This window comes from Gigantopelta aegis, chromosome 2 (assembly GCF_016097555.1).
Source record: "Gigantopelta aegis isolate Gae_Host chromosome 2, Gae_host_genome, whole genome shotgun sequence".
Classification (NCBI taxonomy): Eukaryota; Metazoa; Mollusca; class Gastropoda; order Neomphalida; family Peltospiridae; genus Gigantopelta; species Gigantopelta aegis.
The window spans coordinates 17,279,587-17,298,614 of NC_054700.1; the positions used below are offsets into that span (position 1 = coordinate 17,279,587).

At 38.5% G+C, this 19,028-nt stretch overlaps 1 protein-coding gene across 1 annotated transcript; it reads right to left on the minus strand.

Moving 5' to 3' along the window:
- Positions 1-1,559: 1,559 nt before the first annotated feature.
- LOC121377392 (dermatopontin-like) lies at positions 1,560-9,001 on the minus strand. Its single transcript, XM_041505377.1, has 5 exons — positions 8,986-9,001; positions 7,174-7,387; positions 5,334-5,465; positions 2,765-2,888; positions 1,560-1,622 (listed from the first exon to the last, which is right to left on the minus strand). The coding sequence occupies exons 1-5, from the start codon at positions 8,989-8,991 to the stop codon at positions 1,577-1,579; spliced, it is 522 nt and encodes a 173-aa protein (XP_041361311.1). The 5' UTR covers positions 8,992-9,001; the 3' UTR covers positions 1,560-1,576.
- Positions 9,002-19,028: the final 10,027 nt, after the last annotated feature.

Below are 19,028 nucleotides of genomic sequence, written 5' to 3' on the forward strand. Positions count from 1 at the left end.
TCGACTAACAGAGACTGTTTGACGACTGTAATTTCATATCAAATATATTTTTCTTCATAAAATATTAGTGGCTGTATATTAAACGTGTTTTTGATTGTTCTAGTATTTGTACTAGGTTAAATTTCATTTTATTTCCTAAAAAAGATTTTTTCGTACGTACGAAATTATTTCAAGACAAAATCCAGTTTGGGCTTCTTACAAATATTAAGACGACCAGAAACACATTGAATATACAAACAATGATATTCTAAACAAGAAAATATATTTAATATGTAAGTTTAATCGTAGAAATATGTTATTAGGTGGTGTTTTTGTTCAATATTAAATGAATGAATCAATCAATCAATCAATGGTTTAACGACAACCCAACACAAAAATACACATCGGCTATTGTGTCATAAAAAGATAAGCATATGGAAATATTATTTATACAATTATGTAAAAACACAGTGTAAAGAGCTGTTTGGAAAATACAATACAAATATTATGGGAAGTATATTTTAAAATTGTGCATATAAATCAAAGTGTTTTAAAAACTTTAAAATTAATTCAGCGTGGAATTTAAAAGATTTCAAAACATTTGTTACCAAATATATCATTAAATTTTCTCGTCGACTTTAGATGACTTTAAATATTAAAGGGACATTCCCGACTTTGCTGCATTGTAAGATGTTTCCGACTAATAAAATATTTTTACGATTAAACTTACATATTAAATATATTTTCTTGTTTAGAATATCACTGTCTGTATATTCAATGTGTTTCTGGCCGTTTTAATATTTGTAAGAAGCTCAAACTGGATTTTGTCTTCAAATAATTTCGTACGTACGAAATTTTTTATTTTAAGAAGTAAAATGAAAATGAACCTAGTACAAATATTATAACGACCAGAAACATGTTTAATATAGAGCCACTAATATTTTATGCAGAAAAATATATTTGATATGTAATTACAATCGTTAAAAAGTCTCTTTTAGTCGATAACATTTTAAACATTGCAGCAAACTCAGGAATGTCTCTTTAAAAGTCTATCATAATAAAATACTGAATATTAAACCAACTCATTTTTAATTTTGTTTAGGAGCTTCCTTCCGTGATCTTATCCTCCTGTTCACAATTTATAGAGTGGGACGTGCCTCACGACTCGTATATTTCATTTCAACAAATTTTTGTGCTTATATCCAATTAAGGTTCAAGTACGCTGTCCTGGGCACACCCACCTCAGCTATCTGGGCTGTCTGTCCAGGACACTGGGTTAGTTATTAGTTGTTAGTGGTTAGTGAGAGAGAATAGGGTGTAGTGGTCTTACACCTACCCACTGAGTCGTTAAAACTCGCTCTGGGTGGAAGCCGGTACCGGACTGCGAACCCAGTACCTACCAGCCTTATGTCAGATGGCCTAACCACTAGTCAAATGCCTCTGGAACTATTTGTTTTAGAGCTTATATTGGTGCTATTCAGCATGTAAATCACAGTGCAGCCTCCATTGTTAAATCTCTGTCTTTTAGTGAAATACTTTTTAATCAACCATTTTAACCTTTTTAATCAACCATCAACAGTAAAAAGTTCGTTTCGATTTAGTGCGGCACGAGTTCACATATTTCAAACTTCCATCGTCTGTCCCTGTAAAAGAAAAGAAAGTAAACACTATGTTGGTACATTCGTATATTCGAGACACATACATTTTCTATTTCGTATAAAATGCATTTTCAGCAACAACAAACACCAGAGGCCTAATTCACTAAACTCTCGCAACTTTGCGATCTCGCAGTGCAATGCTAAAAGACTTGCAAAGAGGATGTTTTGTTGTCTAAGAGAACTTTGTGAATTAGGCCCCAGGTTGACAAAAAACAAAACAAAACAAAACAAAAATACAAAATAAAACAAAACAAAACAAAAGCCCACACACTGAATTTGCCAAAATTTATAATTTAAGCAAGACATTTAGGTATTCACAATATATTAAATATTATATGAAGGGTCCACGGGAATAACCTATGATGTCGTAACAGATAGACAGTATTATAACAGTCGTGTATGTCAAGGTCACAATGACACACTGATTTAAAATTATGGCCTATTAGGACACTGCAAGTTGTTAGTAAATTATTCTTTCTTAGGTATAAATATTCCATAAATATATATCACCTTACCAAACATGTGACATCAAAGGCTATTTCCGTAGACTCTTGATATATTTTTAGTCATTATATTTCTCATTCACTGGCATAGCTGCCTCAAAATGTTTGAATTTCTAGAATGTCTGAATAGATCTTATTCGTTTTTAGTTGCGTACCCAACGCAACATGTTACATATTTTAATATCTTAAATCAATGGCATAGTGGGGCGAGACGTAGCCCAGTGGTAAAGCGCTCGCTTGATGCGCAGTCAGTTTGGGATCGATCCCCGTCGGTGGGCCCATTGGGCTATTTCTCGCTCCAGCCAGTGCACCACGACTGGTACATCAAAGGCCGTGGTATGTGCTATCCTGTCTATGGGATGGTGCATATAAAAGATCCCTTGCTGCTAATCGAAAAGAGTAGCCCATGAAGTGGCGACAGCGGGTTTCCTCCCTCGATATCTGTGTGGTCCTTAACCATATGTCCGACGCCATATAACTGTAAATAAAATGTGTTGAGTGCGTTGTTAAATAAAACATTTCCTTCCTTCCTTCAATGGCATAGTTGACACAACATGTTAAATATTTAAAGCTCTTGAATGGCTAAATCGCTTAATTGTTCTGTGGTATGTGTGAAATGCTTACTCTTTGTTATTGTTGTGGTAGCCGTCTGCTCCTCTCATTATTTTTCCCGCCTCTACAACATACTCCATGTGTTCGTCGAAGTTATTCACGTACGGTGTGAAATCGCAGTTCGTTACCAAGTACCCTGAAACAAAAACACGTAGACATTTGGGGCCGATATTACGAAGCCTGGAACCTTTCACAAAACATCTTAAGTTTACGTCTGCGATTTAGCAGTTTTACCGGGCATACGTTTACACGTGTTTGGCATCTATTTCACACGGAAAATTACATCATTATGGAAGATGGAGCATTTTAATGACAAAAGAAAATGAAATATGTGTACTTAAAACTATATTTGTTGTACTATGATAGTAATAAGAATTGTGTTTTAGTCGTAGATTTACGTTTACGTGCAAAACTAGGCTTACAATGCTTTGTGAAAGTGGGCCCTGTTTTTCTTAAAGGGACATTCCTGAGTTTGCTGCAATGTTTTAAGATGTTATTAACTAATAAAATATTTCTGCGATAAAACTTACATATTAAATATATTTTCTTGTTTAGAATGTTAGTGGCTGTATATTAAACGTGTTTCTGATCGTTCTAATATTTGTACTATGTTAATTTTCATTATATTTCCTAAAATATATTTTTTCGTACATACGAAATTATTTGAAGACAAAATCCAGTTTGGGCTTCTTACAAATATTAAGACGACCAAAAACACATTCAATATACAGACACTGATATTCTAAACCAGAAAATATATTTAATATGTAAGTTTAATCGTAGAAATATATTATTAGTCGGAAACATGTTACAATGCAGCAAACTCGGGAATGTCTCTTTAAGACGCTGTGTTTAAGAATAGATACACGTGCGTAAGTCTAACACAGGGATTTGTGGATTCAGCCCAGGCTATTTAAGTTCTTTAGTCTGATCATTTTAACATCTTGTTGGTGAAGATTGTCTCAAAAATAAGAGTTTTATTATTCATTGAGAAACTCAAAATGGTCGCCTTATTTGATGACGTGATTATGACGCCTTGCCCAAAATTCAAGATTGGCATCAACAAATTTCTTTATCTGTGAGGTATAATAAACCGATTTATGATGGTCGTTTGCTTTCTTGAAAAAAAATTCCCACGGGAGGACACCAAGGCAATAGACTAGTCAGGAATATGCTAACAGTGTTTGCCTCTTCATCTCTTTGGTGAAACTCTTTGAAAAAATGTTTTTCATCGTTTTAGATGTAGTGATGGACGTAACAGCTGTGGTGCCTGTGGGGAAGAATATGCTCATCTTTCGAGAACTATTGATATCATCACTGTTTTGACAGTGATTGATATGTGCATGTTATCACAAATATATTTATTCCAATGAGCTCTGTTCTGTTCTGTGCTAGTTTTGTTTTAGTAAACTAGTCTGGAAGTGGCAGTCCTCTTTGTGTCGGTGCAAGAGGAATGCAATATTCAGTAGAGGATCTCCTCGGGAATGGCTGTCCTCTTTTCGGCGGTGCAAGAGGGATGTTTTGTCCAGTAAAGGTTCTTCTCGGGAGTGGCTGTCATCCTATAGACGAGGAACTATACGGAGATTCATAGAATCAACCACCATTTTGCCAAATGCCCATTGGACTCTGTATACGGTGTTGATCACTGATAACGGTTTTGTTGTTCAGATTTAGCAATTTGGTAAATGTGTTTTAATAAAAGAAAAAAATATGGGCTCTCTTGTTTGTGGGAAAGGACATTCAAGACAGGGCTAGTGGACTCGGAGTTTTCTAGTTCTATCCTGTTTATAAGGGTCAACATGTAAACAGGACAGGGCTAGGGGACTCTTGGGCTAACTGAATACTAGATCCAGTTTTTTCTAGCTCTGCCCTGTTTATAATTTGTGTTAGGTCAACGTGTAAACAGGACAGGGCTAGATAACTCTTGGACTAACTGAATATTAGATACAGAGTTTTCTAGCTCTGCCCTGTTTATAATTTGTGTTAGGTCAACATGTAAACAGGACAGGGCTAGGGGACTCTTGGGCTAACTGAATACTAGATCCAGTTTTTTCTAGCTCTGCCCTGTTTATAATTTGTGTTAGGTCAACGTGTAAATAGGACAGGGCTAGATAACTCTTGGACTAACTGAATATTAGATACAGAGTTTTCTAGCTCTGCCCTGTTTATAATTTGTGTTAGGTCAACATGTAAACAGGACAGGGCTAGGGGACTCTTGGGCTAACTGAATACTAGATCCAGTTTTTTCTAGCTCTGCCCTGTTTATAATTTGTGTTAGGTCAACGTGTAAACAGGACAGGGCTAGATAACTCTTGGACTAACTGAATATTAGATACAGAGTTTTCTAGCTCTGCCCTGTTTATAATTTGTGTTAAGGTCAACGTGTAAACAGGACAGGGCTAGATAATTCTTGGGCTAACTGAATACTAAATCCAGAGGTTTTTTTTAGCTCTGTTCTATTTATAATTTGTGTTAGGTCAACATGTAAACAGGACAGGGCTAGGGGATTCTTGGACTAACTGAATACCAGGTCCAGATTTTTTTTTTTTAGCTCAGCCCTGTTTATAATTTGTGTTGGTACCTGATGCCTGACAGCACTGGAATCGGAATCTTCGGTCTTCATAGTAGTTTTCGTGGTAGCTAGATATTCCCGTGATTATTCCGCTGGTGGTACATTGGTAAATTAGCGGCCTGTCAAATTCGTTTACGTATCCTGCAATATCAGAACGAAAGTGTCCAATCGAAACATTACCTTTTACTTATTTAGATACTTCACAAAACAACTAATAATATACACGTTTTTGTTTACGCAGTTCATTTACTGCTTTTTGTCTTCTTCTTTTTTCTTTTCAGTCTTTCTTTGTTTCTTTATTTTTGTTCGTGTTTTTTTTTTTTTCTTTCATGGAAGTTATATAATTTCATTTTATAAATAAATGCGGGTGGCCGTGAGAGTTTTGTTATGTTGTTACTATTGTGGTGGTGGTGTTTGTCATCTTCATAAATCAAGGTTAATATTCGTTCCTCGTATTCAGCCTTGATACATGTAGTCAAGATTACTGATATCCACTACTAGCGCCCTCTATTGAAAGAAAATTTGTAACACCGATTATGTCCCTTACACGATGACATCGCTGACCAATCACAGCATCGGTAACATGTGACGATCTTGAAAGTAATATCAAAAATTAACCGCCGGACGCTGACGCTGCCATCTTTGTTTACAATAACAAGGGAATCTATAAGGAGCGTTGCGATTCGTTGCAATCAGATCTCATCGCATCCAATGAAATTTAAGCATTTTCTGGCACGATTTCTTGACGACATGTATCAAGGCTGAATACGAGGATTACTTTATGAAGATGGGTGTTTGTATGTGTTGTTTTTTTGTTTTGTTTTTTGCTGTTAATTGTTTATGTCGTCGTCGTCGTCGTTGTTATTGGGGGCAGGATTTAGCTCAGTCAGTTGAGTGTTCGCCTGATGTGCTTGCGTCGTAGGATCGAAACACCTCGGTGAATCCATTCAAGTGATTTGAATTTTTCTCGTTCCAATCAGTGCACGACAACTTGTGGTATGTGCTTTCCTGTATGTGGGATAGTGCATATAAAAGATCCCTTGCTGCTAATGGAAAAATATAGTGGGTTTCCTTTGTAAGACTACGTCAAAATTACCAAATGTTTGACATCCAATAGCGGATGATTAATACATGAATGTGCTCTGGTGGTGTCGTTAAACAAAACAAACTTTAACTTTCCTTTGATGACTATATGTCAGAATTACCAAATGGTTGACATCCAATAGCCGATGATTAATTAACAAATGTGGTCTAGTGATGTCGTTAAACACAACGAACTTTGTTGTTCTTTACTCTCACCTATAACTAAAATTTGGTGTCTGTCCCGTGGACTGTTGTTTTGGGGTAGCAGCAGATCGAAAAATAATAATTTGACATTGATGTACCATTAAAATAATGCAAATACCCACTAGGTAAGTAAGAGTTGCAAATGTGAAACCTACACATATGTTTACATACGAATCAATGTTCAAACCTTCCTGACTTCAAACCTTCCTGACTCTGCGACATAGATAAGTCTGAGACACTAATAGAGTCATGACAACGCCACACAAATTGTATGCGTGTGACGTCATTTGAGATCGAGTCTGGACTCTAAAAGTTTTATAAGCACGGGCTCTGACCCCGAATTTGAAAGCTACCATCGGTGGTTTTGAAGACGATGGAATTTTGAAGGCTGCAGAAAGAGGGAAATTGATGGGCATCAGTAGATTGAAGGATAAATGAGCCAAATGCATTGAGTTCAAGGGTGATTATACTGAAAGGTAATGTAGAAACGTTTTATCTGCCATCGCTTTTAATACTTATTTCTACGAACTTTTTCACTGTCTAGTTTATGCTTATTACATACCCGACCATTCACAGTTTGTCAGTGTGACGTCATTTCCTGGATGCCTGCATTTGAAGTCCCAAACTCTGTCGTTGTAGTAATGCTTGTACTCACTCATGAGGTGTGCCAAGAACTGGTCGGGCGGGCATGTGAAGTTGAACGGCATGTCGTACTGGGTCAGCCAGCCCATTGCGCATGCCCACATGGAAACCGCCAAAATCAGTCCAAATGTAGACTGCATTTTGAAACAAAGTTTGTTAGTTTGTCTTATTTAACGACACCACTAGAGCACGTATATGTTGAAAAAATAATGCAGAATTGTAATGTTACAGATTGTTGCGAAACTAAATAAATTTGTCGATTAATATATTAGATGTGTACAAATATAATTTATAGTATTGTTCGAACTACGTGCACAGTTTTTTCTTTGTTTTTGTTATTTGGTTGTTGTTTTTTCTTTTTGTTGGGTTGGGCTTTGTTTTCTTTTTCTTTGCGATTGAGTATTCTCTCCCACTCTATTACGGCTAGATCACTGATAGAAAGCGAATGAATTAAGACAAAATGGTGAACATTGAAATAACCCCTGAAATTACACTGATTTCTGATACACTTTTATAGAATATAACTGTAGAGATTTCAAGTTGCGTGACCAATATCCTGGAGATATGACTATAAGCACCATACGATTACTTGAAATATGACGTTTCCATTTTGTGTGATGCAAATAAACAGTGTGTGTTGGGGTGGGGGGGGGAGGGGGGTGGGGTGGGGGGGGGGGGCTTTGGTATCTTCTGAAATGACAACTAGACCAGCAACGTGGAGACTGAAAATAATTAATATTAGCTATTGGCTATAGGTTCTTATGGTACAGTTTGACTCGCAAACATGGGCCACAATAACGACAAGCTAAATCGTCGGTACCGTTGTACTTTGCTCTTAAAATTATAACAAATTTGAATTCCCTATTATATGGGTACGTTTGTCTGGTTATGTACACAATTTCTAAGCGTTATCATAAATACTACCAAAATGCTAATAAAAATATAAAAACAAAATTCTGTAACTCTGACAAAATATTCGTCTGTGAGCCCATGTGATATTTCTTGATGCAACCAGTGTAACACAACTGGTATATCAAAGGCTGTGGTATATGTTATCCTGTCTATGGGATGGTACATATAAAAGATCCCTTGCTATGCTACTACTGGAAAAATGTAGCGGGTTTCCTTTCTAAGACTATATGTCAAAATTACCAAATGTTTGACATCCAATAGCCGATGAGTAATTAATCAATGTCCTTTAGTGGTTTCGTTAAATAAAACAAATTAATTTGTGTTTAGTCGTATATTGTAGTAATATGACGCCGAGATTAACTTTGTACGTTAAAGTTTCTTTTGTTTAACGTGTGTGTTTCTCTCTGTCTGTATGTCTCTCTCTCTCTCTCTCTCTCTCTCTCTCTCTCTCTCTCTCTCTCTCTCTCTCTCTCTCTCTCTCTCTCTCTCTCTCTCTCTCTCGCTCGCTCGCTGTCTGTCTGTCTGTCTGTGTGTCTCTCTCTCTCTCTCTCTCTCTCTCTCTCTCTCTCTCTCTCTCTCTCTCTCTCTCTCTCTCTCTCTCTCGTCTCTGTCTGTCTGTCTGTCTGTGTCTCTCTCTCTCTCTCTCTCCCTTCTCTCTCTCTCTCTCTCTCTCTCTCTCTCTCTCTCTCTCTCTCTCTCTCTCTCTCTCTCTCTCTCTCTCTCTCTCTCTCTCTCTCTCTCTCTCTCTGTCTGTCTGTTTATCTTAAATTTAGAAAGTCCATTCTCAATGGTCGTTTCTGTAACAAGTTTGTGAACTTACCCACATGACTGTTTTAGACGCGCTGAACAAATATACTGTGAAATACTATGTAATGTTATATGTGTATTATCTTTGCATGCAGTAGGCCTATAACAGATGTTATTTTTCCTTTCCATGGCTAAGCCATGAGAATATATATATAAAAAAAGCTATTAGTTTATATCTGGAATTAATTTATTTTCGTATATCTCGTTTAACTGTCCACAGCACAAAGGCTGATATTAATAAATAAACTTTAGTAGAATGATGTGACGTGAATTTATGTTTTCAGGTTAATATAATTACGATAAACTTCAAATTGTATAATGTACTTTCTTTATTTTGTTTGCGTTTCTCAAAATCTTGTCAACGTTGTTGTATGTAATAAATTAAGGTGAGTACATTTTGAAACAAATTATTTCATGAAAAGATAATAGAGTATATATCATTGTTTAGAAATCAAATATCGCCATTTCAGGGGAGTGGTGTCGCACATTTGCTGTTGTATGTTACAATTTTGGCCTACATTCTTTGTATTTGTTTTATCGGTCTTTTAAAGGGACATACCCTAGTTTTTAAACACTAAGACATATTTTTGACTATTAGAGCCGTTTTTTGATAACTAAAATCATACTTTACTTAGATTTTATTGTTTAGATATCCATTTCCGTACATTCGAACTGGTTTTGGTCATCCTGGTGTTTTTAATATCACAAAATGCATTTCTCATATTTTTAAAAACGCACGTGCGTCTGAGAGGTAACAGTTAAGAAGTCGAGGTTTAGTCTATTTTTAGAGGGTATTTCAGCATATCAAAGTCACAGACTCATGTTTCACTCAATTGTAACTTTATCCAAATGTGTTACAGGTTTGTAGATTAACTAAACATAGTGTTAATTTCCATGGGCTAAAACTAGGGTCTGTCACTTTAAATACGGTTCCCATAAAATAGGTAACTAGCTGCAGACAAGACTCGTATTATCATGTTCCAAACAATAGTAAGCCGTGTATATGTTACACTCACAGTTAAAGGTTAAAGTTTGTGTTTGTTTAACGACACCACTAGAGGACATTGATTTATTAATTATCGGCAACTAGTTGTCAAACATTTGATAATTCTGATATATAGTTTTAGAGGAAGCCCGCTACATTTTTCAGTTAGAAGCATGAGATCTTTTACATGCAGTTTTCCCACAGACATGACAGCGCGTACCACTACCTTTGATACACTAGTTATGGGGCGTTGGTTGGGACGGAAAAAAACAGTCAAAGAATGGATCATTTTATGTTACAGCCAATTTCACAAACTGAAAGGAAAATCAGGCCACTTATTTGATAGACTGACCAAAATTAATTTACCGGGGGTAAACTAAATATTAGTAATGACCTAATTTCATCATAACATTACACGCACAGTTCCCATTAAGAACATATATTACACGGAATTAATTGTCTTGACTACCATAAACAGATTTGGTTTCACATAGTTACGTCCATATGTTCTCAATGTATTATTTTTTTTTAATAGCGAAGAATATATGTAATCAAATAGCAATTAAATTAATTTTTTAATTAGTCTACTTTTATAGAAGATTATTTTTAGTGTAACATCCATGACTAATCTAGTTAAATCCAAAAGCAAAATGTGATTTGTTCTGAAATAATCTATGACATATTACACATTTTATGGGAATCGAGCTTTATGAAGAAATAGAGATCAAACAGTGATTTGTGTGTCTTCTTTCTTTCTGCCTTTGTCTATCTCAGCGTTAAAGACACTATCCTGTGTTTGTTTTATTTGTAACCTTTTGGGGCGGGGTGTAGCTCAGTTGTAAAAAGCTCGCTTGATGTGAGGTCGGTTTGGGGTCGATCCCCGTTGGTGGACCGTTGGGTTATTTCTCCTTCCAGCCAGTGCACCACGACTGGTATATCAAAGGTCGTGGACTGTTTTTTCCTGCCTGTGGGGTGGTGCATATAAAAGATCCCTTGCTACTAATGGAACAATGTAGCGGGTTTCCTGTCTAAGACTATATGTCAAAATGACCAAATGTTTGACATCCAATAACCGATGATTATATATCCATGTGCTCTAGTGGTGTCGTTAAACAAAAGAAACAAACTTGTAACCTTTCCAACAACTAGAGCATTTTTAGCGATTAAATTTACACATTAAATACATTTTCTTGTTTAACAATTTAGGTGGGGTTTTTTTTTACGAAAACTATATATATTACGAAGTAAAATGCACAATGGCTGCTACAAACACCAGCAAACCAACTCGGATATTGGCATTCTAAACAAGAAAATATATTTAGTATGCAAGTTTAATCGCCAAAACCCTCTGACAAATAGAGAATACTCCCCGAGTGTCTTGTGATATCATAATTTATCAACGAGTGCTGATAAATTATGAAATCACAACTGAAGACACGAGGGTGGAGTTCTTTTTATCATCCATTATCATTATTTTCATTTGCGATAATTGTAAACAATGTCAGTATTGCGGGTTGAATGTCACTATAGTTGGCTGCGGTAGACTCGTTAACTTGCAGAACGACAGTGGCGTGACGTCACAAAAGAAGCGATATCTCCTAGGAGAATATCACAGGAGACATCGCAAGTTATAGTGCCAGCGATATCTCCTATAACAACCTTTAATGGATGATAATAGAAAACATCTTACAATGAATACAAACGCAGGACAGTCCCTTTAAATTAAAAACAAAAAAAACTAAAAAACCATGTGTTCAGTTTCTACATCATTTATAATATACTACATGTAAGTATAGTATTATTAGAAAGAAAAAAAATAAAGATATATGTAATAAACGTCGTTCAAGGTCCATGTAAACTAGACCAATTGTAGTCTTCTGTAATAACCCACGCATTATTTTGGTATGACCTATTGTGAAACTGGTGCTTTGCTCAGAGTTTGTGTAATAAAAATTAAAACTTACGCCAACGTAAAGGAATTAATGTCGATTCTTATGAGAAAAAAAACCATCAAGCTAATTAGATAATATAATCTTGTTATTTAATAAATAAATTAGAAAAGTTTATGAATATGTCTAAAACGTGGTGGGAAAAGGTTTGGTTATTTGATAAAAAGAAGGGTTTATGAATGTCTCGAAAAGTTAGTTACAAAAATAACTCATAAAAATAATGAAATGTATTTTATCATTGTAAAACAAAAAGACTAAGGGCTGTTGGAAAACAGAATGATGGGCCAATCAACCATCTTTTTAATATGCACCATGGATCTGCAGTAGGTTGTCATTGATATAAAAAAAGAAAAGAAAAAAGAAATGTTTTATTTAACGACGCACTCAACACATTTTATTTACGGTTATATGGCGTCAGACAAATGTTTATGGACCACACAGATATTGAGAGAGCAAACCCGCTGTCGCTACGTCATGGGCTACTCTTTTCGATTAGCAGCAAGGGATGTTTTATATGCACCATCCCACAGACAGGGTAGTACATACCACGGCCTTTGTTATACCAGTTGTGGAACACTGGCTGGAACGAGAAATAGCCCAATGGGTCCACCAACGGGGATCGATCCTAGACCGACCGCGCATCGAGCGAACACTTTACCACTGGGCTACGTCATTGATATACCATTTTGTAACATCACGTTTTGTATGACGCATCATTTGGAAAACAAGTGCAAGTCCAATATATTTTAACATGCTCATATACCACTACGGTTTCGTGCACTATTTGGAAAGCAATATATACGTTACCATCATGTCTGACTCTCTATCAATACTCAACATAATAAATGTTTGGGGGGTTTTCTGTGCAAACCTTCGATGTTCAGCATTACATACTTCTTCCACTATTTAACTTTTTAAAAATGTCCAACCATTTCTCGTTACAGCCAGTGCACCACGACTGGTATATCAAAAGCCGTGGTATGTGTTCTCCTGTCTGTGGGATGATGCATATAAAAGATCCCTTGCTACTAAAAAACAAAATGCAGCGGGTTTCCTCTCTAACACTATGTAAAAATTACCAAATGTTGCCATCCAATAGCCGATGGTTAATAAATCAATAAAGTTGGGTTTTTTTTAGCTAACTAATGTTAGGAACATTATTTTTGTAGGTTTTTGTTACTGAATACGTTTTAAGACAATTTGTCTGACAAGAGTGATTTCTAAAGTCATCTAAGTCATGGCTATCTGGAACAAACGCATCCGACTGTGACTTCTATTTTCTGAAATCGCCAGGCATTTCTGAGAGCCAGCGGAAGTCGGTGGTCATTGCACGAACGACGTCCGCACCGCTCCAGAACGAGTACGCCGTATTTCTGCGCAGTGCAGTTAAAATTGGAGTTGAAACATCCATTGGAAATACAGGTCACTTCCGGTAATCTGTTTGGGTAATAATTGCGAGGCAGCCTGATCCACTGGTGTCGCTGCAAGCATGTCCAGGGGAGATAACTTCCGGGACTGATCGTTTCTTGTCGTTTCGATGTCTCGGGTCTTTCCGTGTCGATAGTTCTTTGACCGATGTCCCAATGTTTCTGTAGCTCATTGGCTACGTCGAGTGGTTCAGTAGCTCGGTTGACTTGTGCGTTAAGAATTACCAGCGATATAAGTATCTGAAATAAGTTTAGAACAGATAACATCTTACAAATTAAATCATTTTACACACACTGCCGCGCGTCTGAATCACTTGGAATAGAAAAGAAAAGAAAGTCTTTAACTATAGGCCTACTTCTGCACATTTTAAGTTATCGTTATTTGGTGACTAACATATTAATATGATTATTTTGACATTTTAGAGAGAGAGAGAGAGAGAGAGAGAGAGAGAGAGAGAGAGAGAGAGAGAGAGAGAGAGAGAGAGAGAGAGGAGAAGAGAGAGAGAGTTAGAGAGAGAGAGAGAGAGGAGAGAGAGAGAGAGAAAGAGAGAGAGAGAGAGAGAGAGAGAGAGAGAGAGAGAGAGAGAGAGAGAAAGAGAGAGAGGGGGAGGGAGAGAGAGAGTGAGAGAGAGAGAAAGAGAGGAGGGAGAGAGAGAGAGAGAGAGAGGAGGGAGAGAGAGAGAGAGAGAGAGAGAGACAGAGACAGAGACAGAGACAGAGAGAGAGAGGAGGGAGAGAGAGAGAGAGAGAGAGAGAGAGGGGAGAAAGAAAGAGAGACAGAGACTAGTACATCAAACGTCATGGTAGGCACTGTCCTGCTGTGAAGTGCATATTAAAAATAGCTTGCTTCTGTTTTGGTACGGGTAGCGAATGTGGTGGCAGCACATTCTCTTCCCCTCCCCCCCCCCCCTCTCTCTCTCTCTCTCTCTCTCTCTCTCACACACACACCCTCTCTCTCTCTCTCTCTCTCTCTCTCTCTCTCTCTCTCTCTCTCTCTCTCTCTCTCTCTCTCTCTCTCTCTCTCTCACACACACACACACCCTCTTATTAATTAGTAGCTAAGGATCTTTTATATGCCCCTTTTCCCACAGACAGCACAGCACATACCACGACCTTTGATATACCAGTCGTTGTGCACTGGCTGGAACGAGAAATTGCCCAATGAGGCCACCGACAGGGATCGATTCTTGGCCGACTGCGTATTAGGCGAGCTCTTTACCACTGAGCTACGTACCGCCCAGAGAACTGTCCTAAAGACACATAAGTAAAAGAAATGTTTTATTTAACGACGCACTCAACACATTTTATTTACGGTTATATAGCGTCAGACATATGGTTAAGGACCAAACAGATTCTAAGAGGAAACCCGCTGTCGCCACTACATGGGCTACTCTTCCGATTAGCAGCAAGGGATCTTTTATTTGCACTTCCCACAGGCAGGATAGCACAAACCATGGCCTTTGTTGAACCAGTTATGGATCACTGGTCGGTGCAAGTGGTTTACACCTACCCATTGAGCACTCACTCAGGGTTTGGAGTCGGTATCTGGATTAAAAATCCCATGCCTCGACTGGGATCCGAACCCAGTACCTACCAGCCTGTAGACCGATGGCCTGCCTCGACGCCACCGAGGCCGGTTAGACACATAAGTACTACACTACAGTTTGGCTATAACCAATCCATCATGTTTAGTAGTTTGTTTTAGAATTTTTACTATTTGACTATTTTAGAATTTGTCAGTGGTCAAACTGGTCACAGAATCAACAAGCTAGAAGAGAAAGTTAAAGTTTGTTTTGTATAACCACACCACTAGAGCACATTGATTTATTAATAATCGACTATTGGGTGTCAAACATATGGTAATTTCGACACGTTGTTTCATTAGCAGCAAGGGATCTTTTATATGTACCTTCCTACAAACAGGACAGCACATTCCTCCGTCTTTGGTGTACTTGTCGTTGGGCACTGGCTAGAACGAGAAATAGCCTAGCGGGCTCAACGATGCGGTTAGAAGAGAAAAGCGTGCTAGTAGCATTAGTTAAAGTGTGTTTTGTTTACCGACACCACTAGAGCACAGTTATTAATTAGTGATCGGCTAATGGATTCAGATGAAACCCGCTACACTTTTCCATTAGCAGCAATGGATCTTTTAAATGCATTTTCCCACAGACAGGACAGCACATTCCACAGCCTTTGATATACTAGTCCTGAGGCACTTGGTGGGACTGTAAAACACCCATTGCAATTATTTGATTTGTTTCACTAATTTAATTAGCACCTTAAAGATAACCACACTAGCCGGCATGGCACGAATTTGCATTCATTTCATTTCAACTTATTTTCGTGCTTATATTCAATTAAGGTTCAAGCCCGCTGTCCTGGGCACACACCTCAGCTATCTGGGCTGTCTGTCCAGGACAGTGGGTTAGTTGTTAATTGTTAGTTGCCAGTGAGAGAGAAGAGGGTGTAGTGGCCTTACACCAACCCAATGCTCGATGGCATAACCACGACGCCACTGAGGCCGCTACGAATTTGCAATCCATAGTTTTGGTGTGTCTTCTAGCACTATCCTGTTTATATCTGAAAATAAGACTAGAACTTAATTTTGAAAACGGTCTAAAATGCAAAACAAATCTGTCATCTGATGACATTTATTATGATTATTTTCCAGTTTACTCCCCAAAAAACAAATAGTCAGTTGGTTTTTAGTATAGGGGTGTCAAGTTTCTACTAAATACGATGAATTTCTGACCAAAATAATGGCTGATGATATTCCATAGTTTGAACTTATGCACGCTTTTCAATCAGGGGGCGGGACGTAGCCCAGTGGTAAAGCGCTCTGGGATCGATCCCCGTCGGTGGGTCTATTGGGCTATTTCTCGTTCCAGCCAGTGCACCACGACTGGTATATTAAAGGCCTTGGTATGTACAAACCCTGTCTGTGGGATGGTGCATATAAAAGATCCCTTACTGCTAATCGAAAAGAGTAGCCCATGAAGTGGCGACAGCGGGTTTCGTCTCTCAATATATGTGTGGTCTTTAACCATATGTCTGACGCCATATAACTGTAAATAAAATGTGTTGAGTGCGTCGTTAAATAAAACATTTCTTTCATTCTGCTTTTCAATATTTTTGGTGAAACTCTTGCACACTTGTTATTGTTTCATCGTTTTAGATGAAGTGACAGACTTAACAGCTGTGGTGGCAGTACTCATGGCGAGTGTCACCAGTTTTAGATGAAGTGACAGACTTGACAGCTGTGGTGGCAGTACTCATGACGAGTGCCACCGGTTTTAGATGAAGTGACAGACTTGACAGCTGTGGTGGCAGTACTCATGGCGAGTGTCACCAGTTTTAGATGAAGGGACGGACTTGACAGCTGTGGTGACAGTACTCATGACGGGTGCCACCGGTTTTAGATGAAGTGACAGACTTGACAGCTGTGGTGGCAGTACTCATGACGAGTGCCACCGGTTTTAGATGAAGTGACAGACTTGACAGCTGTGGTGGCAGTACTCATGGCGAGTGTCACCAGTTTTAGATGAAGTTACGGACTTGACAGCTGTGGTGGCAGTACTCATGGCGAGTGTCACCGGTTTTAGATGAAGTGACGGACTTGACAGCTGTGGTGGCAGTACTCATGACGAGTGCCACCGGTTTTAGATGAAGTGACGGACTTGACAGCTGTGATGGCAGTACTCATGGCGAGTGCCACCGGTTTTAGATGAAGGGACGGACTTGACAGCTGTGGTGGCAGTACTCATGACGAGTGCCACCGGTTTTAGATGAAGTGACGGACTTGACAGCTGTGGTGGCAGTACTCATGACGGGTGTCACCGGTGGGGCAGGATATCCTCACCTTTCGCGAACACCTGATATCATCACTGTTATGACAGTGATTCATGAGTGCATTTTATCACAGCTGCACTTTTTTCTAATGATCTCTATCCCGTGCAAGTTTTAATTTAGTAAACTAGTACTAGAGTGGCGGTGCAGGAGGGATAACATCTTCAGTAGAGGATCTTCTCAGGAGTGGCTGTCCTCCTAATGACTGACGAGGCACTAGATAGAGGTTCATGGAATCATCCACTGTTTTGTGAAATGCCCATTCGACTCTGTATTGGGCAGAGATACGGCTTTGTCGATCAGATTCTTCTTGTACCGTGTGAATTAGTCACTAACGTGTAATTAATTTAATGTCATGAACACTTTTTGTTTTGTTTAAAGACACCACTAGAACACATTGGTTTTTAATGGATGTCAAACATTTGAAAATTCAGACATATTTTCAGAGAGGAAACTCTCCATTAGTAGAAAGGGATTTTTTATATGCACCATCCCATAGACATGATAGCAAATACCACGGACTTTGATATACAAGTCGCAGTGCACTGGCTGGAACGAGAAATAGCCCACTGGGCCCACCGACGGGGATCGATCCTAGATAAACCGCGCATTACCACTGGGCTACGTCTCGCCCTCTTAATGTCATGAGTGAACTATAAAACTAAAGGTGTGTGGCACAGCGGTGTCGTGATATGAAGTAAAGATCATTGTTATACGTGGCACTATATCACACGGGATATCACCAGCCCCGAGTTCAGTCAGCAAACGTTTCGCTAACGTTCGCGAACTATTTGATTGGTTCCCAACGTAGCCATTTGGTTTACCGTGAAGCGCATATACCAGTCTAGCGTACGTTTTCCCGCTCGGTCTGGTTGAACGCAGTCCGCGTCATTTCTCAAAGTGTGTTCAACATTAACTACTGCCATCATTGGCGTATCCGGGATTTTATAGGGGGAGGGGAGTGGGCACCGACTTTGGGTGGCAGTTACACTGATTTTGAGTCGTGTTATTAGGCAACATGGGGAATGTCTGCCATTGGTGAGATAAGTAACATGACTTGTTGCCTTAAAGTGTTGTTTTATACGGCTGGTAAAGTAATGCAATTCCTTTTGAAGTAATATCAATATACCCGGTTACGGGTAACTACTGGAATTGGCACGACGTTTTGTTTGATCCATATTCAGCAACTTAAGCTCCCATTTCCTTCCTTAAATTTTATTGGCGATGTGTTGTAATATATGGTGTATATTTTCACTGGAAGGTGGCATGTAGCAGCTTTAACCATATTATGTGTTACTATTGTCGACGTTGATGTTTGATTTGGTGGTATGCACCCTTTAGCTAGGCGTAAGGTCGTCGGCGTACCGCCTGGTTGTCAGTGACGTGTAGCGAATTATCACAACAGCTACAACGACTGTGATAACCACTGTACAGCCGAGTTTTAGATCATTTACGGTAGATAAACCGCTGTGAAACCGAGTTTTGGAATCATTTACGGTAGATAACCATCGTGCAGCCGAGTTTTAGATAATTTACGGTAGATAACCACTGTGCAGCCGAGGTATAGATCGTTTACGGTAAATAACCACTGTGCAGCCGAGTTTAAAATCATTTACGGTAGATAACCACTGTGCAGCCGAGTGTTTGATTATTTACGGTAATAAACCGCTGTGAAGCCGAGTTTTGGAATCATTTACGGTAGATAACCATCGTGCAGCCGAGATTTAGATAATTTACGGTAGATAACCACTGTGCAGCCGAGGTATAGATCGTTTACGGTAAATAACCACTGTGCAGCCGAGTTTAAAATCATTTACGGTAGATAACCACTGTGCAGCCGAGTGTTTGA